Source organism: Orussus abietinus, unplaced genomic scaffold (assembly GCF_000612105.2).
Source record: "Orussus abietinus isolate OABI.00-Male unplaced genomic scaffold, Oabi_2.0 scaffold774, whole genome shotgun sequence".
Lineage (NCBI taxonomy): Eukaryota > Metazoa > Arthropoda > Insecta > Hymenoptera > Orussidae > Orussus > Orussus abietinus.
Window position 1 is genome coordinate 20 of NW_019394917.1, and position 24085 is coordinate 24104.

Consider the following 24085-nt stretch of genomic DNA (forward strand, 5'->3'; position numbering starts at 1 on the left):
GCTTAAAAAAAATTGTTTCAAAATATATATACAGTGAAATTGCAGTAGAAAATTTACGATGTATCAACTTTCGGACATAGAAACGAAATCGTGATTTCAAGTCTCTTACATATTTACGTTCTACACCATTTTTCGTATTCCTCGAATAAATGGACACCTGTAAATAATTGAATGAGCATGTAAATGACCACCCGTATACACCTCGCATTGTCTGTAGAGTGCACGTAAGTATATTTTCTAATCTTTTTCACCTAACGTTGTGACAATCGGTAATGCTGCTGTTTACTTTTGTTGAGTGGGTTACTCGACACCTTCTTGGAAGAATGTTTCGCTGAAAACTTTCTGTATTATCAATTACCTAACTTTGGTACATATCATAGAAAGATTACAGTATGTGTTTTCCAGATAGTTCACGAGAGGTCAGAACAGGAGGAAGGTTACGAAAATCGCTCTAGGAGCGATCTCTCAACCGTTACTTTCTCATAGTCTATGGACCGGCTGACAATGGTCGTCTCATAATCTCTTTTTCTACTGTGGTTCGTTCATATCCTTGTTTGGGCATCTTCCATGGTTATGTATGGTTATACGAGATTGGCCCAAGTTGAATAGATAATTGTAGCTCGTTAACCAAACATTGGAGCTTCATTGTATATAAACGTTGGAGGTGTGACAATAATAAATTAAAATGTCGCAGATTTCGGCCACCGAAGCACCGCATCTGCACCAGATTGATTTAACAAAATTAAGTTTGCCACAGCTCACGAAATTAAAACAGCAATTGGAACAGGAGCTCACTGTTTTTCAAGATTCATTGCAAACTCTGAAAATAGCCCAAACCAAATTTCAAGAGTCGGGTTCATGCCTTGACAGATTAAGCTCCACTGCTAAGGGTGAGTCACTATTTATATCTTTTTTAACAGGGTGTTATAAAAAGTCTATTCCAGTGCAAGAATTTCAAACTTTCATTTCATTTCATACTGTTTCAGTGTATATTAAATCATGTAAAACTAAAGAAATATTTATACGAGTGACTTAGACTTCAAGCAACGTATTTGTGAAGTTGCTTGAGAAGTGTTGATCTCAATTTCACGTTAACACATCCTATGACTGAATGGATTAAATGTAAAAATGTTTAACTTCGTGTTGACGATTAAAATGTGTAGGAGTTATAGTCAATGCATAGATTTCTTACAGGGTTAGCATAAGTCCAATTTTTTTACAAAAAGCCTAGACCGATGGTTTTAATTGGTTTAAACCATATTTGCTGGTTTTTACTGCCTAAATTGTTGCCTAAGAAATAATGCTTAAAATCTGGTTTAAACCATATTTAAACTGGGTTCTTTCTATTGCTTTATCCTAAGTATGCGCGGTAACGAAATTGTGTTTGAATGCTCCCTACATCGTAGGTAGGTTAGAATTTATTTTAATTTGTTTGCATTTGAGTGGAGCGCATGTGTACGTAGAGTGTGCATACGATATTGGAATAAATTCTACGCTACATACATACTGATGGATTTTATAAGATAGTTTTAACTGGTTGAAACCCTGGTTAAAACTGGGTGGGTTTTATGTAATCTATTTTATTTACGGAAAGAAACTGAAAAAGAACTGCTGGTTTTAATCAGAATGGGACAAACTTTGCCAACCCTGATTTCTAATAAGAAATTAAATTGTTAATATAGGCCATTAGCAGTGGCAAACTGTGTTCAACCTGATTTCTAGTCAGTCATCGCATTTACAGTGAAAACATAGAAATTTGTGGGTTAAAGGACCGTGCTGTCAATTCAACTCAATAACTCAACACTACAAAAAAAAAAACACTAAAATAGTGTTTAACAGAAAATTGCAATATCAAACATTAGTAGACGGTACTGCAGTTAGCAACCCTTTAAATTGTTCAGAATAAAGATTAGTCACTTATAGAATCGAGTGGAGGCCATAAAGTAAGGAAAATGATTGACCATGAAAGTATTATACTAGCAAACATCATTAGATATTTTTGAAAGTGTATTTACTGATACTTTCATATAATATATTAACCATTTAAAGTTATAGGAACGGTTATTAATCGAGCTGTATTTGTACTTGTCTTTCGGTAACTGATTTCGCTACTTTAAAAGGCCATCAGTACACCCGTCAAATTGTCCAAACTTGTCCGCAACGGTTGATTTCATAACTTTAGTACGTTGAATATGAAAAATAATTTTTTGGTCTTTTTTTGTAAAAATTAAGTGATTACTACTGCTACTTCAGAAGGTTTTTTTTTCTTTTTTTTTTTTTTTTAATTAATAATAAGATAGTGGCTACTGATTCTTTGTAGGAATGTTCGTAGTGATTCCAGAAGGTGAAACGACATCAGGCAATGAACTTGTCTTTTTTTTTACACCAAAAGTGTTTTTGCTGGGATTTCTTTTCTTTTTGTAAAGATATATATACATACACGTTTCTTTTTATTAAATAGCATAACAGAAATTATGATAAGTACTACACTACAAGAAATAGTTCAACAACAAGTAGTGGATTGAAAGAAGTAATTTTGACTGTACCATAAGTATTGGAGTTCGAGAACCAAATGACATTACGAAAGATTTCACACATTATCGTAATGCAAGAAAGTTGGCTAATAAAGTTAATAACGAACTTAATAAAGATACAGTTTGCTTTCATTATGATAATGTGAGAAACTTTTTGTAATGTCATTTGCCTCTCGTATTCTAATACTTACGGTACAGTAAAAATTACTTTTTTTGTTCCACTACTTATCGATGAATTATTTCTTGTAGACTGGTACTTATAATAGAATAATAATATTCCTCACAATATAGTAATTTATTCCGGAGAAAATATAACAATTTCTTATAGTTTCTTACTTATCGTAGAATAAAAATGATTTCTTAATCTAAATTGTTGTAACAGCTAGTATCCTACATTCGGCTATTTGATACTTATTTGACCATTCATATAAAGCAAATAATTTTCATGCTGTGATAAGTACTAAGGTATGAGAAATAACTGTACGATATGTTGTGGATTACGAGATAAGAAATAATTTTTACTGTGCAATAATTATTACACTGGAAGAAGTAAATGGCACTATGAAAAGTTTCTGACATTATTGTAATGTAAGAAAATTAGTAAATAAGATTAACAAATTTAATAAAGATACAGTTTTATTATTAACGTCACGATAATATCAGAAACTTTTTGTAACGCCATTTACTTCTCGCAGTGTAATAATTATTATGCAGTAAAAAATACAATTATTTCTCATACATTAATACTTATCACAGAATAGAAATCATTTGCATTATATAAATTGTCAATTAAGTAGCATATAGCAGAACGTAGGCTACTAGCTGTTATAGCAATTTATATAAGGAAATCAATTCTATTCTGCAATAAGTATGGAACTATGATAAATTTGAATATCTTCTCCGGAATAAATTACTGTAGTATGAGGAATATTTTTATTCTATGATAAGCACCAGTCTACAATAAATAATTCAACGATTAGTAGTGGAACGAAGGAAATAATTTTTACTGTACCATAAGTATTAGAATATGAGAAGCAGATGATATCACAAAAAGTATTACACTACAAGAAGTAAATGTCATTATGAAAAGTTTCTCACATTATTGTAAGGTAAGAAAACTATGTCATTATGAAATTCATTATTAACTTTATTATCTAACTTTCTTACATTACGAAAATGAAAGAAACCCATCATAGTGTCATTAACTTCTCACATTGTAATAATTTCACTACAATACAGTAAATATTATTTTTTCTATTCCACTATTTATCGTACAATTATTTCTCATATTGTAATACTTATCATTGAATAAAAAGTAGTAAATTATGCTATACGATGAGGAATATTATTATCCAATGATAAGTACTGGACTACAAGATATAATTCTATAATATGTAGTGGAACGAAAGAAATAATGTTTACTGTATAATAATTATAATAAACTTAATAATGAAATAGTTTTCTTACCTTATGATAATGTGAGAAACTTTTCATAATGACATTTGTTTCTTGCAGGGTAAAAATTATTGTAGAGTAAAAATTACTTCTGTTGTTCCACTACATATCGTAGAATTATTTCCCATAGTCCAGTACTTATCCTTGAAGAATAACATTCCTAAGTGTATAGTATAATTTAATACTTTTTATTCTATGATAAGTACAAAAGTGTGTGAATTAATTCTCCAATAAGAAATGAAACGAAAGAAATAGTTTTTATCCTACAACAAGTATTAAACTGCAAGAAGTAATTGTCATTATGAAAAGTTTCTCACATTATCGTAAGGTAATAAAACTATGTCGTTATTAAATTCATTATTAACATTATTAACTAACTTTCTTACATTATGAAAATGAAAGAAACCCATCGTAGTGTCATTTACTTCTCGCATTGTAATAATTACACTACAATACAGTAAACATTATTTCTTCTATTCCACTACTCATCATACAATTATTTCTCGTACTTTAGTACATATCATTGAATAAAACGATGTAAATTACGCTATACGATGAGGAATGTCATTCTCTCATGATAAGTACTGGACTACGAGAATTTATTCTATGATATGTAGTAGGACGAAAGAAATAATGTTTACTATATAATAATTATTACAATGCATTAAGTAAATGACATTATGATATGTTTCTTACAGTATCGTAGTGTAAGAAAGTTGGTTAGTAAACTTTTCGTAATGACATTTGTTTCTCGCAGGAAAATACTTATTGTAGAGTAAAAATTATTTCTTTCATTCCACTACTTATCGTAGAATTATATCTCATAGGCTAGTATTTATCGTGGGATAATAACATGCTTCATTAAGCAGTACACAGAATGTTTTAACCTGAATTGCAAATTGACAGTTTGAATTACGCACACGATTTTAAAAGTACTTACTATGTGTAGCTACTAGATGGCAGTTCCATACTTTCCCTTGGGTTGGGAAATAGTCGCGCGATGAGAACGAGCCTTGAAGGACAACCCGGCTTTGAATGTGTGTACTCACGAGTGTGGATTTTGCTCGCGTGTAGGTTCGTAGGTGAGGGAGACGGCGACGAATGTGGTCAAACTAACGTTGTCGAAATTTCAAACCGCTATAACTCCAGAATACCTTCACCGATTGTAATGATTAAGGTCTCAAAAAATAGGAAAAAAAATAAACGAAGCGTTTCGTGTAGGTTAAAATGTTCTTCGGTCTTTAGTATGTTAGCACTGACCGAGTGAAGAAAATTAAATGCCCGCTGGCAAGATGTTTCGAGTATATAGAGTGGTAGCGGCCATGAACTTGTCTGAGCCGCTACCGCGTCTCTTGATACTTGCCTCTACCATGTGTCGAACAATAACAAATGCATACGTTTTCTTCAGCTTATTCTAAGAACTTAAAAATTGAAGACACTATATATGTTTTGTAGAAAAGGAAGCAAATTTGTTTAACTCTCAGCATATTTTTGTTAATACTTGTTAAAATTATGATGTATGAGTATCAGTTAAATGGGTAACATAATACATATTTAATCCTTTGGCTGTGAAGAGTTCCAAAATTCTGCTTGTTTCTTACCTCTAGTTTCAAAAGTTTATAAGAGTTCCAAAATAAGAATTGTCCTGACACATTAAAAATTTGGATTTTTGGAAAAAATTTGTCAACTTAGCCCCGACCAGAACCAAAATGGCGTCGAGCTCTCATATTTCAATCAATATACAATTATCGAAGGCTCTGATATGAGAAACGAAAGGGTCAGGACAATTTTAGGACAATTTAGAACACTCTGGTAATCGATAAACTCACATTTGAACGACACAGCTGTCAATATAAAAACGAACGTCGGCAACGTAGGCATTTAAAAAAATCTTTATCGACGTCGATCAAGTTTCTCGACGTGTTTCACTTCACCTTAATGAAGCATACTGTTATCTAACTTTCTCATATTAATATCTGTGTATGTGAATCCAACCACTCATTTCTGAATCCTTTTTTTTTTTAATTTTTAGGGATTGGTTAATCAGTTTACTATCCACTTCTGAAATGTGTCGTGTAAAAAGGCCTTATCATTTTTTCTTTCTGGTACACTTATTATCGTTACATTTCCTGTGCATAAACTTATTAAAATGCAAAGTTGATTCACTTCAAAGAGTAAACAATTTTGAATGAATGAACAATATTCTTGTCACAAATTAGAAGTTAATAGAATTATCAGTATGTCCTATATTTTTTCCTCACACATCTAACAATTGGCAGTGAATTCGTTCTTACATCAACTAACATCAAATTTAAACAATATTCATTTGCCATTGATAATTTATTATATCAAGTGCTAGGTTGTTTGAGTTTAATACAACATTCTGTCCAAAATATGATATAATTTTCATTATTCTTTCAATACTAAGACCATTTTTGTACGTAATATTCTTTTCACAAAATCATTTCCACTTTATTTTAACTTGCCATCATTCGGTTTGCAACACTGGTGATTCTTATTGAATGAATTTTGCTAGACTCGAAGAAATTCCTTTTGTAAGAAGAATTTAAATTGCCGCATGTAATTACTTTCGCCTAGAAAATAAATTTTTCGTTCGAGAAATGAGGAAAAGAAAGGTGCATAGCATAGAACAGGAATGGGAGATTGAGTGTTATTTTATCAGAACAAAATATCCATGAAATTTTTACGTTTATATATTATATGTGTTTTTCCCATCATCATGTTTTTCTCAACTGCCTGCGTAACTCGAATTTTTTATAATATATTTGGCTGATTATTGTTTTGAATTTTTATAAATGTTCTATTACAGTCTCTTGGGTGATTTTTTCAAATTTTTATTAAAGAAGAATTTTATTTACAGTTATAGGGTAATGTCTTTCATGAAATATGCACCATTTTTAAAAATAATGATAAATTGTTTATTTTTTAATAAAAACGTTAACAGGACAAACTACAACGACAACGTTATTTATAAGAATTGTTTTAAATTTCCCAGATTCGCTTACTTAACACGTTCACGCCGGGGAAATTTTTAACCATTGGTTTTGCCATTCGATGTGTACCACCGGTGGTACATCCCGTCGCGAATGTGTTAAGGTGATATAAAAGGTGGCGTCAAAGAGGTCTCGTTCGTGAAAGTTTTCTCCGAATTGGGTGTACCGAATCGTTTCAAATTTTACAACGTAAATATGAAGGCTAATTAAATTTCGGGAGTTTCAGGATATATCTTAAGGACTCCTTATTGATGTGGCAAAATTTGAAACAAATTGGTACACTCAATACGGAGAATACTTCCATGATCTCTTAGATGCCACTATTCATATCACCTTAAGGGGAAATGAAAGAGTCAGCTTATACATATCTGAGGAGTCAAATTGTTCTCTTGATTTTGAGGCAATAGATCATTACTTGCATCTTTGGCTGCTTTTTGCAGTTCGGGAGGCGTATAATAAGTGGACTCGTCACTACTGTTCTCTATTTTCATAAATGTTCAACTGCGCGTGATTTCTTTTCTCTTACGACGTAAACGAAGTGGAGCGTCGACAGCCTATCCGCGTTAATTATTAGCATAAATTTAAACGTTTTCTAATCGCTCAAGTCAAGGCCCATGGCAAACTCGAGTTCCTTCCCACGTGTACCAAAGGACCCGAGCAATCCCCGAAAGGGGGGCAATAAACTTGAGTCCGGGCATTCTCAAAGGGTCTCTATTCGAGGGTTTTCATCGAGGGTACGGGACGATGTCTGGCGAACAGATTTTTTGACTCAGCAAATTCCGAAGTCCGCTTTTGGCTACCAGACGTCTCTCGAGGGTTTTTTCCGCGAATTTCCGGTCTACATGACCGGCCGTTTCGCGAGTGCTTTCGAGGGTGGAAACTCTTCGAGAATTTTCCCTGCCAATGAGAAGGCTCGACTCAAGTCTGACTTCCTCCCTCCACCGAGTTGGAGGGAGAACTATGCACTCGGATACTTTTTAAGAACTTTTGTAAAAATCAGATTCCTACCGAAAGTTGCCGAGACAACGTCAAATCTCTCAGAGAAAATGTTGCCGAGTCAACGCAAGTCCAAAGTTAACAGTTGCCGAGTCAACTGACTACCTGCATAAAATCACGCATCTTTCCTTGTCCGTACAGGAAATATAGTCTGTTTTGTTACTGAAATCCGGAATACTTTCATTCAAAACGCGAAACCAGCTGCTGGCGGTTGATTCCCCCTTCAGCAAAACACTATCCGAGCCCGTCTTCCTCAGCCCGAGGATTTACGACCCTCGGGGATTGATTGACAATCGCGAGCTGTTTAGTGTCACAGAACACGAAGATTCTTAAGTAGGTTCGGTTCGACGTCCGCGTAACAATTGAAATTACGGTCAGTGATAGCCCTATTCCGCTCGAAAGCCGATGTGCATGACGAATACGAGTACTTTTTCGTCCTAGGACGTTTTGAGACACATTTTCGTCCTGCCCCTTATTTGTTTACATATCCTCCGTCACAGAAAGGCCATCTTTAGATACTGAACACAGTCGCGAAAAGACGCGTACATCATGCTTGCGTTACATAAAGAATTTTTTTCCGAAAATCCAAATCTTGAAAATGTCAGGATAATTCTTAGGTCCTCGCAAGTCATATATTAATGTTTTACAGTTCGGTCTAATACCCTTAAAACATTCGCAACCGGCAAATTTTTTCCGTTTCAAATATTGAGTACCGGCGAAAATAATGAAATTCTGAGACTGGTTGCCGCAAACTTGTATCGTGTAATGTTATGGACGTGATTCACATCAGCGGCAATCGGGAATAGAACTTGAAAAGACGTGAGTTCACCTCAGCGGTCGCGAATGTGTTAAGAAAATAAGTGTCTTGTTCGAATCGACGGATTTTAGGGAGGTTTCGCTTCAACTTAAGGGCCCTCAAAAAACAAACGATTTCATACCAAATTTGTTATAAAATATTTCTTTCTCGTTCTCCAAAAGCCAATCATGTGTAACGAATTTTATTTATTACATAATTACCCTTAAGAATGCCCTTATCTCATACATTTTCTTTTTTTCCGAAATAGGTTCGTAACCGTTTAATAGAATGCCGAACCTGAACATTATCAAATCTTAAAAGTACTTAATTTATAAATCAAATCGCGGATTACTATTTTATACCGTTTGTCGTTTATATGTGACTTTTGAAATGATTGATGTATCTTTACAGGAAGGGAGATTTTGGTCCCGTTAACAAATTCGATATACGTTTCCGGAAGACTGGCAAATACCGAGAAGGTGATCATTGACATTGGTACTGGGTATTTCGTAGAGAAAGATATAGAGTCGGCGAAAGACTACTTTAAAAGAAGAGTTACGTATGTCACGGAACAGATGGAAAAGATTCAGCAGCTAGGCCTTGAGAAAAGTAAGATTCGAGAAGCAACCATGGACGTGATGAAAATGCAAGGACAAATGGCAGCGCAAAAACAAGCTGCAGAGTGAGCGTGAAATGCTCGCCTTATTACGGAGGCACAAATTCATATAGTTTTAAGTACTTCTCTGCCTTTTTCACTTGAAGCGTTATCGTGAAACGGGAACGTGCCACCATCTACATTCTTTCACACTGAGCGAAGAATTTACTTTCTATGCGAAATTTATTATTTGTAGTTATTTAAATGTTAATTGGTAAAGAAATTTCTTAACCAGCGAAATTGATTTTGTGGGAATCATCGACGTTGTATGTCGAATGATTATACTTTTGTATCAGGTGGAAACGATTTTGCGACAAAAAATACTACGTTCAAAGTTAGCTCCAGGTATTGAACATATTAATGGAACTTATATCATGTTTTTGATAAAATATATTTAACTCAGACAACTTATTTTACCTGAGATCAAAAGGTATTGATGGCAAATAAATATTGTTCCAAGTTGATGCAAAAATGAGTTCGCTGGTAAATAAGAAATTGGCGAGAAAATATCAGATTTACTGTAAATGTATCAAATTCTACTTTGGTATAAGAATATTATTTATTCTTTCAAAATTTTCCACGGTGTGGAGTGAATCAATTTTTTATTTCAAGATGTTTATACACAGAAAATCTAATGGTAATGAATAGTAAAAGCTTGGTGAAGCTTAAAGTCAAGAAAATTGAATATTGTCGGAAATTTGTATTACGTTAATCAACCAACTTTGCAACTTATTTTATTGATGATGACAAGTAAAAATTGTTGAATCACAAGAACTCCTTTTTTATGGAGAGAGATTTTTTCGCTCGGTGCATTTGAAATGGCATCGTGCTAATGCTGCAATTATGAAGATCGAGGAGAAGATCGTTGCACTTATTATAACCATCGTTTATTATATTTGTTTGCATCTCTATTTTGTGCTCTATAGAATGATATACATTTTAAGTCAGATCGTATCCAGTTGTATGCTTGTAACTCGTGCGCACAAGTTCACTATGATGAACCATGATAATGTATCATGAATGTCTGAAATTCTCCGTAGAATATTACGGCATCTCACTTACCTTTGTATTCATTGTGTCCCTTTTCATTCAACCTGTTCGCATTTTTTTAAGTATCGAATGACGGGCCAAGTGTTAATAATAAAGTCTTTTATTTTATAAAGACACTCGACGCGTCTAACATCGGTATTTGTTAAAAGAAACTCCGTTTAATACAAACGTCGACCCGATGCAGGTAGAACGGTTAAAGTATACAAGGTTTATTTTATTCATCGAAATCATATCGTGCTGCGGGCAGCTGTAATATCTCCATTCATAACCGAGTAAATGTACGCAGTTTACCGAATTACGTACCAACGAAGAGACTGTCACGGTCTGACGAAGATATGAAAATAAATGTCGAATCTTACAGAACATCGTGTAATATTTCCGAATACGATTCGTCGTCGCTCGTCTCCAAACATCGGCAGCCTAATACAATGACATTACTTAAAAATTACATTTTATATGCTGCGTAAACGCAACGGGTGCACACATGGCTTACATGTAATCCGCTAGATTATCCTATTTACACGAATAACACGCGCATTATATCTGTTTCAACGAAAGGTTTCCTTTTTTTCTTCTTTTTAATAATTCAAAAATTTTACAAACAGTTTACTCGCGTTCTTCTCTCTTTGTCTCTTGCTTTCGTCTTCGTACATCCCCTCTTCCCTTATCGCCTTCCGGTACAATTAATTGTGTAAAATCGATCGATCGTTTATCGATGTTATCTCAGACCGCATAGGAGCAAATAGGCAGCTGTTAGTACGTTTAGCCAATTCTCGGCTCTCTTTGCCGCACTACCTGTAACAGAAATTGCGTTCATTTAATCGTTTGCCTTACGTCTATCCTCCCGACACCTTTTATCTTACAATTATAAGGCGTCCAGTAGAACAAATGTCTATATCAAGCTTTTGTTAGAAGATGCTTAAGCATTACGGAGAGATCTAATAAAAAATTGAACTGGATGAGAGCGTTTAGTCGTTTAAGGTGCACTGAAACCTGTCTCAATTCAATCGATTCGAATGGCACTATTTCTGAAGGGCACTCCACCGAATTGTTTGAAATTTTAGCCCGCGACTCGTGAGCATCGAAAACAAATCCTGACACGTTCAAAATTTGGATTTTCGAAGAAAATTTTTTTATCTTTACCTATACTAACACCAAAATGGCGTCGGGCTCCCATATTTCGCTCAATACGGAATCCTTGAAGGCTTTGACGTGAGAAACAAAAGCGTCAAGACCGTTGCATAACAATTTAGAACACTTGTAATGGAGGAACACGCATCTGAACGTGATAAATAAAGAAGTGTTTTGGAAATCTGCGTGCTACGATGAAGACAATGCGTGTAGTGCTCGAACTCTTGGTGACAAAATTTAGTATGCACCAAATGCATGGACGTATAATACAGGGTATAACGGAACTTGTAGTCACGGCTTATACGGCGCTATCCTTGTTGAAAAAGGAGTCGAAGAGTCCTGTACCATTTTTTCCTACAGTGCATAAATTGCCTGTAATACCTAAGCGAAGCACAGCCAATCAATCGCGTTCCCGAATGGAAGGTGTTGCTTCGCGAAGAGTATTCGGCGAAGCAATGTGCTTAAGAAAATGTATTATCCCCAAAAACATTCTCCGGAAAACCCTTCTCTAGTTTCAGACCGTACTTCCTACCCATCGAATTGTCTTCATTTTTCGAACCCTTAAGCGGAGTTCTTTAGCGTCGCGTCGTCGCGGGCCTTTGTCGGATCTCTGGCGACAGTGACCACCTACGGTGAGGCCCTGTGCCCTCCACCTTTTTGGGTTTTTCCGGGGAAAAAGTAACCGAAGTAGTCCTTGGCTTTTCGGGCGGTCCCTTGACTCCAGCGCGTATTTCGAGAACCAATGAGCGTTCAAATTTTGGAATCTAGGCGTCCCCATGCAGAGGGCCACGAACTAATCAAATTTCTTTAGTAAATAAGCGACACGCCTCCGCAACAGCGATAAAGTCTCTTGTTCAAAAGAGACAACTCGGAACCAAAAAGTCAATCGAACGGTTAACATCGAAACCGAACGAAGATCGAACCTACCGTGCAAGGTCGAATTCGTTAATAATCCTATCTCAATCATCGTAAAAACTCCCGTGATCCGTGAGGACATTTTCACAAACTTGTCCCGAGGTGCGAGATCTCTCCGTGGTTCTCGTTTGATCAAATTAAAACAGTTGTGGTTCGGCATACTCTCGTATGCATCGCCACGACATAACAGAAGGCATAGGGAAGAGGACGCCGGTGAGGCTGCTACGCCGCAGATAGCCGAACGCAGCCCTACCAGCGTTCTCTCCGCTATGCTTTCCGTTGGGGAACGCGATTGATTGGTTGTGCTTCGCTTAGTTATTACAGGAAATTTATGCACTGTAGGAAAAACTAGTACAGGACTTTTCGACTCCCTTTTCAACGAGGATAGCGCCTACCATACACACTATGTTGTGGTTACATAACACTGGAATAACATGATATATCAAGAATGTTGTTCAAAGGATACATTAATATCATATAACCTCGAATTATTACCGTTTGATAACATTGTTACAAACTTGTAAGCATTGCAATTATATAATATTAACATAACACATAACATGTTACCGATATGGTATGTATACGTTACATTATTCGTCTTATAACAGGGTTATATAGCTGCGGAGGAAATAGTAATACAAATCTTACTTATATGTTAGATGTATGTCACATTACATGTAACAAACGTTATGTAACGGTTATATTATTGTTTCGTAACCGTGTTTGATAGGCGCTGTATAAACCGTGACTATGAGTTTTTTTATACCCTGCATATGGACCGCTCACTCTTTATTCTTGGATATGGCTGTGACTGGGTCTAACAGAACGGTGAGAGAACGAAAACAGTCCTGATCGGGGACCCAATTCTCGATTTCATACGATCAACTTTCACATGCGAAATTGCCAGTTTCGTGTACGACTTTCAAATGTTGACCAACGCCGCGGCTTTGCAACAATGCAAAATTTTGTATGCGAGTCTGTCCGTATGCGAACAAAATTCGTATGAATTCCAGAATCGGGTCCCAGGTCTACACTTGTCTGTGCAACAGGAGTGGGCAGTGAAGTAATTTGCGTATGTGTATATGTATATTGCTGTCAACCAACTGTCAAGAACTTATTGCGCATTCGACCAGCGCAGACAAGCGTAGACCCGATCGAGACAGTTCTCCTTCTCTGACCGTTCTGCCAGTGACGTACAATAGGTTTGTTCGCGGTGACTGCACTTTCTACCCTCGAGGGTAACGAGGGTACTACACTTTTCTTGAAAAGTGCAGAAGGGTAGATACACTTTCATCGACATTCCGATCTCCAGAAACCTCACAAAAGTCCAAGATGACCGATTTAGTAGAGAGGTACGCGATTTTGAGGTTATCCGTATCGGACGATGATGAATACGAAAATGTAATGCTTCTTCCAGCCTTCCTTCTTGAGCTGTCTTCGTTTTCTTTAAATCCTACAATTCGTTCTATTACCTTGTAATTGTAGAAGATGAAAATTTCTTTCACGAATTTCAGGTATTGAGGATCAATAAGGGTCAGAATATTATTGCAGTAGAATGAAAAACAATTTCACTACAACAGGGAAAAATTATAGTTTAGTTCATTCCAACCGCGGTTACGTAGTAATACATGATTATTGTAAATTTTGTCAAACATTATGTACAAAACTAAAACGCTAAATCGTACTATACATGAAGAAGATGCATTAATAATTACTTCTATTTATATTACATTGAGATGTTAGCATAAATTTTGTATTTTCCTGTTTGTTGGTCTTTTCAATTTTCAAATTTGCCGCAAAATTCATGGGCTACCCTTCTTGCACTCGCTCGGGATCAAGGGTAGAAAGTGTAGAGAAAGTGTACACTTGAGGTAGATGCCCTCGCAAAACGAACAGCGACGTTGCGTCACTTCCGTCGAAACGAACGCCAAAGTGTACATTTTTCGGAAAAGTGTAGAAAGTGTAGGTAAAACGAACAAACCTAATGCGCGATCCATCAGGAAACTCGGTAGAGCTTCGCGCCAAATACATTTAAAAGCATGCGCGAATGGTACGTTATACGTCCATGACTAAATGTAACAAATGGTCTTACAGGCGATTAAAATATAAATTATAAATTAATAAATAAATAAAAATAAATAAAAAATTACATATCCAGGGAACTTTTTTAGTTTGACTAAGTTCTCTTAATAATCATTCTACTGAAACTACGTGTTGAATATACGAATCTGTACAATACTCAACGTAGGACGTCACAGATGTCAATATCAACTTAAATGTCGGTAACGCGGCATGCTGTTTCAGATAGCATATCAGCTGAAAAATTTCTTTTTATCTACTACGATTAAGTTTTCCAATGGGTTTCAATTCACCTTAATAGCCGTGCATTTGTATAATCTTATACATGGATGTCTAAAACTTCACATTTAAGGTGATAAGAGAGACGCTGAGAAATTTATTCAACGTCGATAAAATAAAATCGAATAAACACTCGCGATGCTCGAAAATGGTATTTTAATTATCCTCACTTTGATTTTTAGCCTCAATATTGAACTGTGGATAAATAACACCTTCGAATAATATACTATTACCAATGTTAGCGTTGGCACTTCCAGTATGTCGGTAAAATATTTCAACTAATGCTGCGGCATGCTAGTTAATCCATTATTAATCATTTCCCTTTAACTGATATAAGGTTATTTGAAAATTTCATTTTAAAATCAGGATCAGTTCTGCACATTTCGGTACTGGCGGTTATGGTGATGTGAAAGTGACCTCTGAAAAGTTTAATTATTTATAAAGCTTTTCTTCGAACTGGGTGGAAATTTCGGTGTTTACTCTTTGGAGGGGTGCAAAAAAGGGGGTGGTACATGCGGTGCACCAATACGTAGTCCGGTCATCGGCTATATAAGTATAAACGTCGGTAACGTGATGCGCTGTTTCAGACGGTATGTCGGATAAAAGAATTCTTTATTACCGACGTCGGACAATTTTCCCGGCGCCTTTCATATCACCTTAAGATGAAATGAAAGAGTCAGCCCATATATATCTGAGAAATTAAATTGTTCGTGAAAGTATTCTCCGAATTGGATGTACCGGTTCGTTTCAAATTTTACCACGGGAATATGGAAGCCCTAACCTAGGTCCTAAAACTCATGAAATTTCATTTTTTATTAAAAATTTATTTATTTATCATGGATTTATCATAGTGGAAAACCAACATGGCGTCGTCTGTGCACGTTTTCGATGTTTTACTTCTTGGAGGCTTAGAATCGAAAATGAAGAGTTTCAGGACCTAGCTCGTACAATTCAGAATACCGTAGAAATGGAATATTACAGACAGATGTGAAAATATGGAAAATACTTTCGTCAACGATTGCAAGAAAATACTGGCTTGTCTCGGAGCTAACACGTGTTTTTAGAGCAAACATTTAGTTGCAGCAAATCGTCACAGATGGCGACGTTGGTGTTAAACAGTTGTTAGGATAACGAATTCACGAGATTTCGACAGTTTTACATCGATCTCTTCATCATTGCTTTACTGAAATGACATATGGAACGTCTCAGTTCATATAATTGTCAACGTAGACTAAACGACTTCGATATAAATATAAATGTCGGTAACGGGACGCGCCAGCTTATGTTACCACTCGAGTATTCAAAATGACGTTACCACCAAAAAGGGTATAGATGAATTCTAATTTATCGACCGTGATTAAATGTCTCAGCGCATTTCATATCATCTTAATCGTTTTACTGCACATCAGTTAGACCGTTTCCAGGCCACGGCAAGGTGGGCCCGTCGAACCTACCGATGTAGGAGGACTCTCGAGTTCCCAGGACCGAGGCCAGCCTGGGGCGTTCCTCTTCGAGCACAATGTCAGTCTGATTTCCGTAAAGGTGGAAGACGTTGGCGCGGCATGTGATGTGCAGTTTGCCATTACTGAAGCTCTCGGGTACGATCTCATAGTCTAGTCCTGCGACCGTCAGTTGCTGATTGCTACCGACCTCTGCGGAGATGTTGGCAACAAAGCTCGCGTTCACCTGAAGAGACAAAGAGTCGATCACACTGTTTAAAATATTTCTTCGAAGTATAGGTGATATACATGTAGCCGAGATATTTTCAAGATATAATATATTCGAAATTTTATACACAATTGTCTGCTAAAACGATGATAATATGAGGTCTCAGAGTGAAAGTTTAATTCACACGGAAATTACAGATGGCGCAGGGGGCCCTTCTGCAGTCAATTTGGACCTCGGATACCATAAATCCAGGGGATTTCTGGAATTTTACTTCGGTTTCTTTATGATTATTGCACTAAAACGACAGATGTGGTATGCAATTTAATACAGTACTCAATATAATTCGACACGGCTGCCAATATAAAAACTAACGTCGGCAACGTAGGTATTTAGAAAAACCTGTTTTACCGACGTCGATCAAGTTCCTCGACGTATTTCATTTCATCTTAAGATGATATGAAAGATTCAACATACATATATCTGACAGGTCAAATGGTTCGTAAAAATATTCTTCGAATTGGGTGTATCGATTCTTTAAAAATTTTACCACGGGAACGTAGAGGCCCTAAGGTAGGTTCTGTAACTCATGAAATTACATTTTTTATAAAAAATGTATTTACTTATCATGGCCTAGAACCAACATGGCGTGGTCCGTGCACGTTTTCGATGTTTTACGCTTCTTGGAGGCTTCGAATCGAAAATGAAGAGTTTCAGGACCTAGCTCGAACAATTTAGAATACCGTAGAAATGGAATATTACAGAGTCAGATCGGAAAATATGGAAAATTCTTTCACCAACGATTGTAAAAAAATGCTGGATTGTCCGGTGGCTAACACGTGTTTTTAGAGGAAAAATTTAGTTATAGCTAAACGTCACAGATGGCGCTGTTGGTCTTAAACAGTCGTTAGAATAATGAATTCCCGATATTTTGATAGTTTTACATCGACCATTTTATCATTACTTTACCGAAATGACGTATGGAACGCTGCATTTCGTATCATTCTCAATATAGAGTGTAACAGACTATAACATAAATATAAATATCGGTAATGTAACGCGTCAGCTTATGTTACCACTTGAGTATTCAAAATAGCATTACCACCAAAGAGGGTATAGATGAATTTTGTTTTATCGACGTCGATTAAATTTCTCAGCGCCTTTCACATCACCTTAGGTTTCTCGACGGGTATCGCTTCATCTTAAGGTGAAGTGAAACCATCTTCTTATAAGTCGATTCGACTACAACACTTTTTTTAAAAGAGTATTGGACCAAACTGTCCGAAACTTTGACACGTGACTCATAATCATCTAAGAATTGTCCTGACACATTCAAAATTTGGATTTTTGCGGAAAAATTCCTGAATTTAGCCCAGACCAGAACCAAAGTGGCGTCGAGCTCTCATATTTCGAACAATATACAATTATCGAAGGTTCTGATATGAGAAACGAAAGGGTCGGGACAATTTTACGACAATTTAGAACACTGGTAATCGATCAACTCACATTTTAACGGAATATAGGCAAAAAAGGTGTTTTATGCGCTTCTATGCCAAAACGATGGGAATACGAGGTCTCGGAGTGAAAATTTAATTAACCTGGAAATGACAGATGGGGCAGGGGGTCCCTCTGCAGTCAATTAGGACCCCAGAAAGGACGAATCCAGGAGATTTCTAGAGTTTTACTTCGATTTCTTCATAATTATTGTACGAAAACGATAGGTGGAGTATGCAATTCAGTGCAGTACCCAATATAATTCGACACAGCTGGTGATATAAAAACCAACGTCGGCTACGTAGGTATTTAGAAAAATCTTCTTTATCGACGCTGATGCAGTTCCTCGACGTGTTTCACTTCACCTTGACGAAAGTATTTACCTTTTGCTGACTGGCTGTAGGTGATTTATCCCATGCGCGCACAATGGACACGTCCTAACGATACATGTCGATGTTGGTCCGCGAATCGATCGCGAAAGAGCGCGCGTATATGCGGCTCGTTTGTAATTGATGCGGATTAAACGACATCCGACACGAATAAAAAGAGAAGTGGCGTTCTCGATCATTTTTCCACGAGTTCCGGGGCGCCATTTGTAGTTACCAGGCTCCTTTAAGGTGATGTAAAACACGTCTAGGAACTTGATCGACGTCGATAAAGAAAATTTTTCTAAACACCTACGTTGCCGACGTTCGGTTTTATATTGACAGCTGGGTCGAATTATATTGGGTATTGTACCAAATGGCATACTCCACCTGTCGTTTTCGTACAATAATTATAAATAAATCGAAGTAAAACTCCAGAAATCCTCTGGATTCATGCTTTCTGGGGTCCTACCCAGTGAACACTGTTATATAACTGTTGGGTAAATGGTACGTTTTCGAAACTAACATGTTATGTAGCATAAAAATAACATGGAAGTTAGATGTTAGTTATTATTTCCCACTCAGTAAGGTAACAAGTTATGTAACATTTTATACTAATGTTATAATTTCAGTTATCTTCAAATAATATTAATTTTTCATACATTTAATAAATAAGATCACGCAATTTTATCAAAAAGTATATAATTTTTTACTTTTAATTATTTTGGGTACTTGACAATAGTTAGATACCAAATGACAAATCAGACTTTCAATGAAATTATGTAATGATGAACTATCTGATTTCACTTAAAGACAATTAGGATTTCATTCGACTAGCAAACAATGACTGATAATGTATATACCGGTATGAATTAGTCATATTTTTTCATACGAGTAGTAAACAAAATATGACCTATATTAATCTTATGACATTTGACGATGAATTATGACAATGATGTTGACGATGATGTAATCAAATAAATGACAATTAGCACCAATGTAGTTCCGTTTTGTTACAAATATGTGCTGTGTATACACAGTAATATCAGGACAGTAACATAATGTAAGATGAGAGTAACAAAGTTATGCCACATTTATATAGATATGATAGTAACGAATGTTATGTAACCTGTTAGCTCCATGTAACATAACTGTTAAGTTACTGCATTGCAACAAATGTCATGTAACTAGTTAGCTCTATGTTACGTAACTGTTAGGTTATTACATTGTAACAAACGTTATGTTATGTGTTAGTGTTAAGTTACGTAACTGTTAGGTTTTGTGTTCAATGGGTAATTGCCAACAGAGGGACCTTCTGTGCCATCTGTGATTTCCAGGTCAATTAAATTTTTACTCCAAGGCCTCGTATTTCCATCGTTTTAGCATAGAAGCGCATAAACACTTTTTTGCCTTTATTCCGTTCAAATGCGAGTTTCTCCATTACCAGAGTGTTCTAAATTGTCGTAAATTTGTCCTGACCCTTTCGTTTCTCATATCAGAGCCTTCGATAATTGTATATTGATCGAAATATGAGAGCTCGACGCCATTTTGGTTCTGGTCTGGGGTAAGTTAACAAATTTTTTCCAAAAATCCAAATTTTGAATGTGTCAGGACAATTCTTCGACGATCACGAATCATGTGTCAAAGTTTCGGACGGTTTGATCCAATACCCTTTAAAAAGAGTATTGTATTCGAATCGACTGATTTGAAGAGGGTTTCACTTCACCTTAATGTATTCATCATTGAAGGGGGTTGCCTTTTTCTCGACTATCTTGAGTACACTTTCGCGCAGATTGATTTCGATTCGTTCGGCGGAATAAGGACGGAAATCGGGCGGGACATTTTACGCGCCCATAGGGCGAGAACTCCCGGCTACACGTAGGCATCGCGATATCGTGCATTTTTATCACTCGTCGGCCTCGTTTGTCTCTTTCCCTTCCCGAGAATCGGAGGTCCTGCATAATCTAGTGCGGCCTTTGCATACGTCCACACCGAAATCGATGATGCTGCGGGGACTGTATCGCACGTGAAGGAATTTTAACGCGATGCCTCGGAATTTTGCAATATCGACATTTATGAACCAGAAAAGAGTTTTTCATCCCATTTAACGCTAAAACTACCGACGATTTATATATATCTATTTCTACCGGGCGGATTAAATCACCGGTTTTTAAATCAAAGTTATACTTTTTTCGGTTCACCGCAAATAATGATCAACTTAGGAAGGGTAACATTGAACGAAATGATGCTTAACACATTCGCGACCGCCAAATTTTTTCCGTTTCAAATACTGAGTACCGGCGAAAATAATGAAATTCCGAAACTGGTTGCCGCAAACTTGTATCGTGTATCGTCATGGGCGTGATTCACGTCAGCGGCAATCAGGAATAGAATTTAAAATGACATGAATTCACGTCAGCGGCAACCAGGAATAGAACTTAAAAAGACGTGAATTCACGTCAGCGGTCGCGAATGTGTTAACGGCGTTCACCACCAAAGTGGGGACGATGACTTCCACCGCTAGGTGGCATTAGCATTGAATTCGGTGGTGTTTAGCAACGGGCGAAAAATGTGTGCGTATTTTGCACGTATAGGACTCACGCAACGGCTAGACGCCTCTGGACTAGGCGCCGAAACGTATGTGACCCCCGGCTGCCCGCACACGCCAGTTAGACGCTGCGTCTAGAGTCGGCAACGGTTGCTAAGGAATGCCCAAATTCCTCGCGAGAAACTCGAAAATCCTGAAAAAGGTGCTCCACGGGGACAACGATTTTGAGCGTACTTTTCAACCGATCGAGCTCAACGAGTGCTCGTTTTAAAGATAAAATGTTGACGTGTGTTTGTATGGAAGCGATTTTCGATCAAGCACCTCCTTCCTAGTTAAAAGGACATTGAAATTATGTCGTTGCACTTTTGTATATGAAAATGACCACTTATCGAAAATCGCTCCCATATAAACACACGTCAACATGTTATCTTTAAAACGAGCACTCGTTGAGCTCGATCGGTTGAAAAATACGCTCAAAATCGTTGTCCCCGTGGAGTACCTTTTGCAGGATTTTCGAGTTTCTCGCGTGGAATTTGGGCATTCCCTAGCAACCGTTGCCGACTATAGGCGGAGCGTCTAACTGGCGTGTGCGGGCAGCCGGGGGTCACACACGTTTCGGCGCCTAGTCCAGAGGCGTCTAGCGGTTGTGTGAGTCCTATGCGTGCAAAATACGCACATATTTTTCGCCCGTTGCTAAACACCGCCCATTATGCGTCGCGTCTCCCTCATCCGACCGAGATAGTACGTTTTGGTTACCTCCCCCCGAATTCGATGCTAATGCCATCTAGCGATGGAAGTCATCGTCCCCACTTTGGTGGTGAACGCCGTTAAGTTACAATTAAAAGAAAATATTTTCTTTCCAACTTTCATTTCAACATTTATGTTATTTCCTTCTGTTTAAATTTATTATACAGTAATGGGCGCGAAGGTTTATAGGAAACTGATTAAACATGCGCACGTGATGAATATCGTGATGAATATTGTTTGCATATATTATGGCAATATTCAATCGATACAAACTGATGAAATGGGAATACCTAAATTTGTTTCAGAAGTAAGACTTTTGGTCCTTCGAGCCGGATGGCAAGCACCATACGCTGCTACATCGCGATAAAGATGCTACCACGCAATCCGCAAAACCGAATACGGTGAACTTGAGCGCGCGAGTCTTTCCCGAAGTTCAAAGATAGTATGTTGGTGCAAGTCGCACTTAACGATAGAGGGCAGTGCTGCTGGCCTAGGCTATCCTAAGGAGCACTGATTCCCGATCCTTGTTTGCTTTTGGCGCGCAAGGATCCTATTTTTTAGTGGGACGACTGAGGTGGTCGCGGTCCTTGGTTTTCGTTAAGACTCTTCGAAGTCTGATTTCGTTCTGCGGAGAAAATTATGCTACTTGCTTAACCGGAGGTGGAGGCGTAAGCAAACGCATCGCGATTGGTGGAATAGAAAAAAAGGGAGGGTCTGAAATTCCCAAAAAGCCACGTAGAGGGTGGACTAACTTGTAACGGTAAATCGAAAAATGTGCGCGACACATTTTGCAGCTGGGAGCGAGGGCTCGAAACGGATTAGTATTTATTATAGGAACGCGGAAACTATTGAAAAATGAAGAATAGATTTCGTTACTCGTTACTTTAAGCTAGAAGGTTCCGCGGGCGGTAATTCCCTTATTGCAGGGGCCATAAATGCCCCTTTTTCGGATTGGCGCGGTAAGGACCTCGGACGACCCGCTGAATATAATTGCCTATTGTTAGCTCGGGGTAAGGGACGTCGCTATGTGCATTTAAGTTTCAACATACCGCCCCCCTTGAACGATTACGTTCAATAGAAACTAATTATAATGCGCGGTGATGTGATATGATGACGAAACGAGTGTTAACAATAATGACTTAAATTACGTTTACAATCTCAATCGTCGGTAGTCTACGAATTAATAAATTAGATGGCATGCTTTGAATAGTGGAACTAGAGAGCTTAATGAAATTGTTCGTTCAATCGCGCTCGCACGAGTCTATTGGAAGCGGTGAAAGTTTTTTAACGCTTCGCTTATATTCGCCATGAGCGGTTTTTACGGTGACCACTCGAATTGTTCCGTCGGCCCCGGGATGAACGGCGGTTACTCGTCCAAGGGTCCACTGCATTGGTGGAAGGTTGTCTTCCCTCAGTGTGACGAGAGTTCCGATGGCGAGGCCCGTTGCTGCTCCGGTGTGCCATTTCTTCTTAACCGTTTGCTCGTGGAGGTATTCTTTACTCCAACGAGTCCAAAGATGCTGCTTCATCTGCTGGACATGTTCCCAGGGCGAGAGACGGCCCGAAGGAATTGCCTGGAAATCATGCTCTGGCATGCTCGTTATAGAGTCACCGATAAGGAAGTGACCAGGTGTTAGGGCGGCGAGATCATTTGGATCGGACGATAAGGGAGTGATAGGACGGGAATTTAAGATCGCCTCAATTTCAGTCAAATACGTTGACAGTGCTTCGAACGTGAGGAGCGTGTCCCCGATTACGCGAATCATGTGGTTTTTGACAGATTTTACCGCAGCTTCCCAAATTCCGCCGAAGTGGGGTGACCTAGGGGGAATAAAGTGCCACGTAATATTATCGTTAGCAAGACTGTCAGCAATCTTGTCATTGTGAGCTCGCGATGTCAACAAGTTCCTGAGTTCGTTTATTTCATTTTTGGCCCCTTGGAATGTAGTAGCATTATCGGAGTAAATGGCTGAGCCTTTACCTCTTCGCGCGAAAAATCTTCTTAACGCAGCTAAAAAGGTTTCGGTCGTAAGATCACTCACCAGTTCAATGTGAACCGCCTTTGTGGCGAAACATACGAAGATGGCAGCGTATACCTTGATTTTTCCCCGATTGCGATACCGTGTCTCTTTGATATATAGAGGACCACAGTAATCTACGCCCGTTTGTAGAAAAGGTCGCTTGTAAACGAGACGACTTTTTGGAAGGTCTCCCATGATGTAAGATGGCGTAATAGGTTTCGCACGACGACAGGTAATGCATTTGAAAATCACATTTTTTACTGCGCTTCGACCGTTAATGATCCAATAGGATTTTCGAATGGCGTTAAGCGTTGCTTGTGCGCCAGCGTGAAAATGTTTTA

At 37.6% G+C, this 24085-nt stretch overlaps 1 protein-coding gene across 1 annotated transcript; it reads left to right on the forward strand.

The window, feature by feature from the left end:
- Nucleotides 1-496: 496 nt before the first annotated feature.
- Nucleotides 497-11459, forward strand: LOC105698955 (prefoldin subunit 5). The gene is made up of 2 exons (XM_012423611.2): nucleotides 497-890; nucleotides 9207-11459. Exons 1-2 carry the CDS (start codon nucleotides 686-688, stop codon nucleotides 9479-9481), a joined length of 480 nt encoding a protein of 159 aa, XP_012279034.1. The 5' UTR covers nucleotides 497-685; the 3' UTR covers nucleotides 9482-11459.
- Nucleotides 11460-24085: the final 12626 nt, after the last annotated feature.

Bases quoted from the DNA above. Each gene is read 5' to 3' on its own strand.
- LOC105698955 (XM_012423611.2), top strand. From the start codon at position 686: ATGTCGCAGATTTCGGCCACCGAAGCACCGCATCTGCACCAGATTGAT. The intron at 891-9,206 runs GTGAGTCACTAT...GTATCTTTACAG, and splicing joins ATTAAGCTCCACTGCTAAGG to GAAGGGAGATTTTGGTCCCG.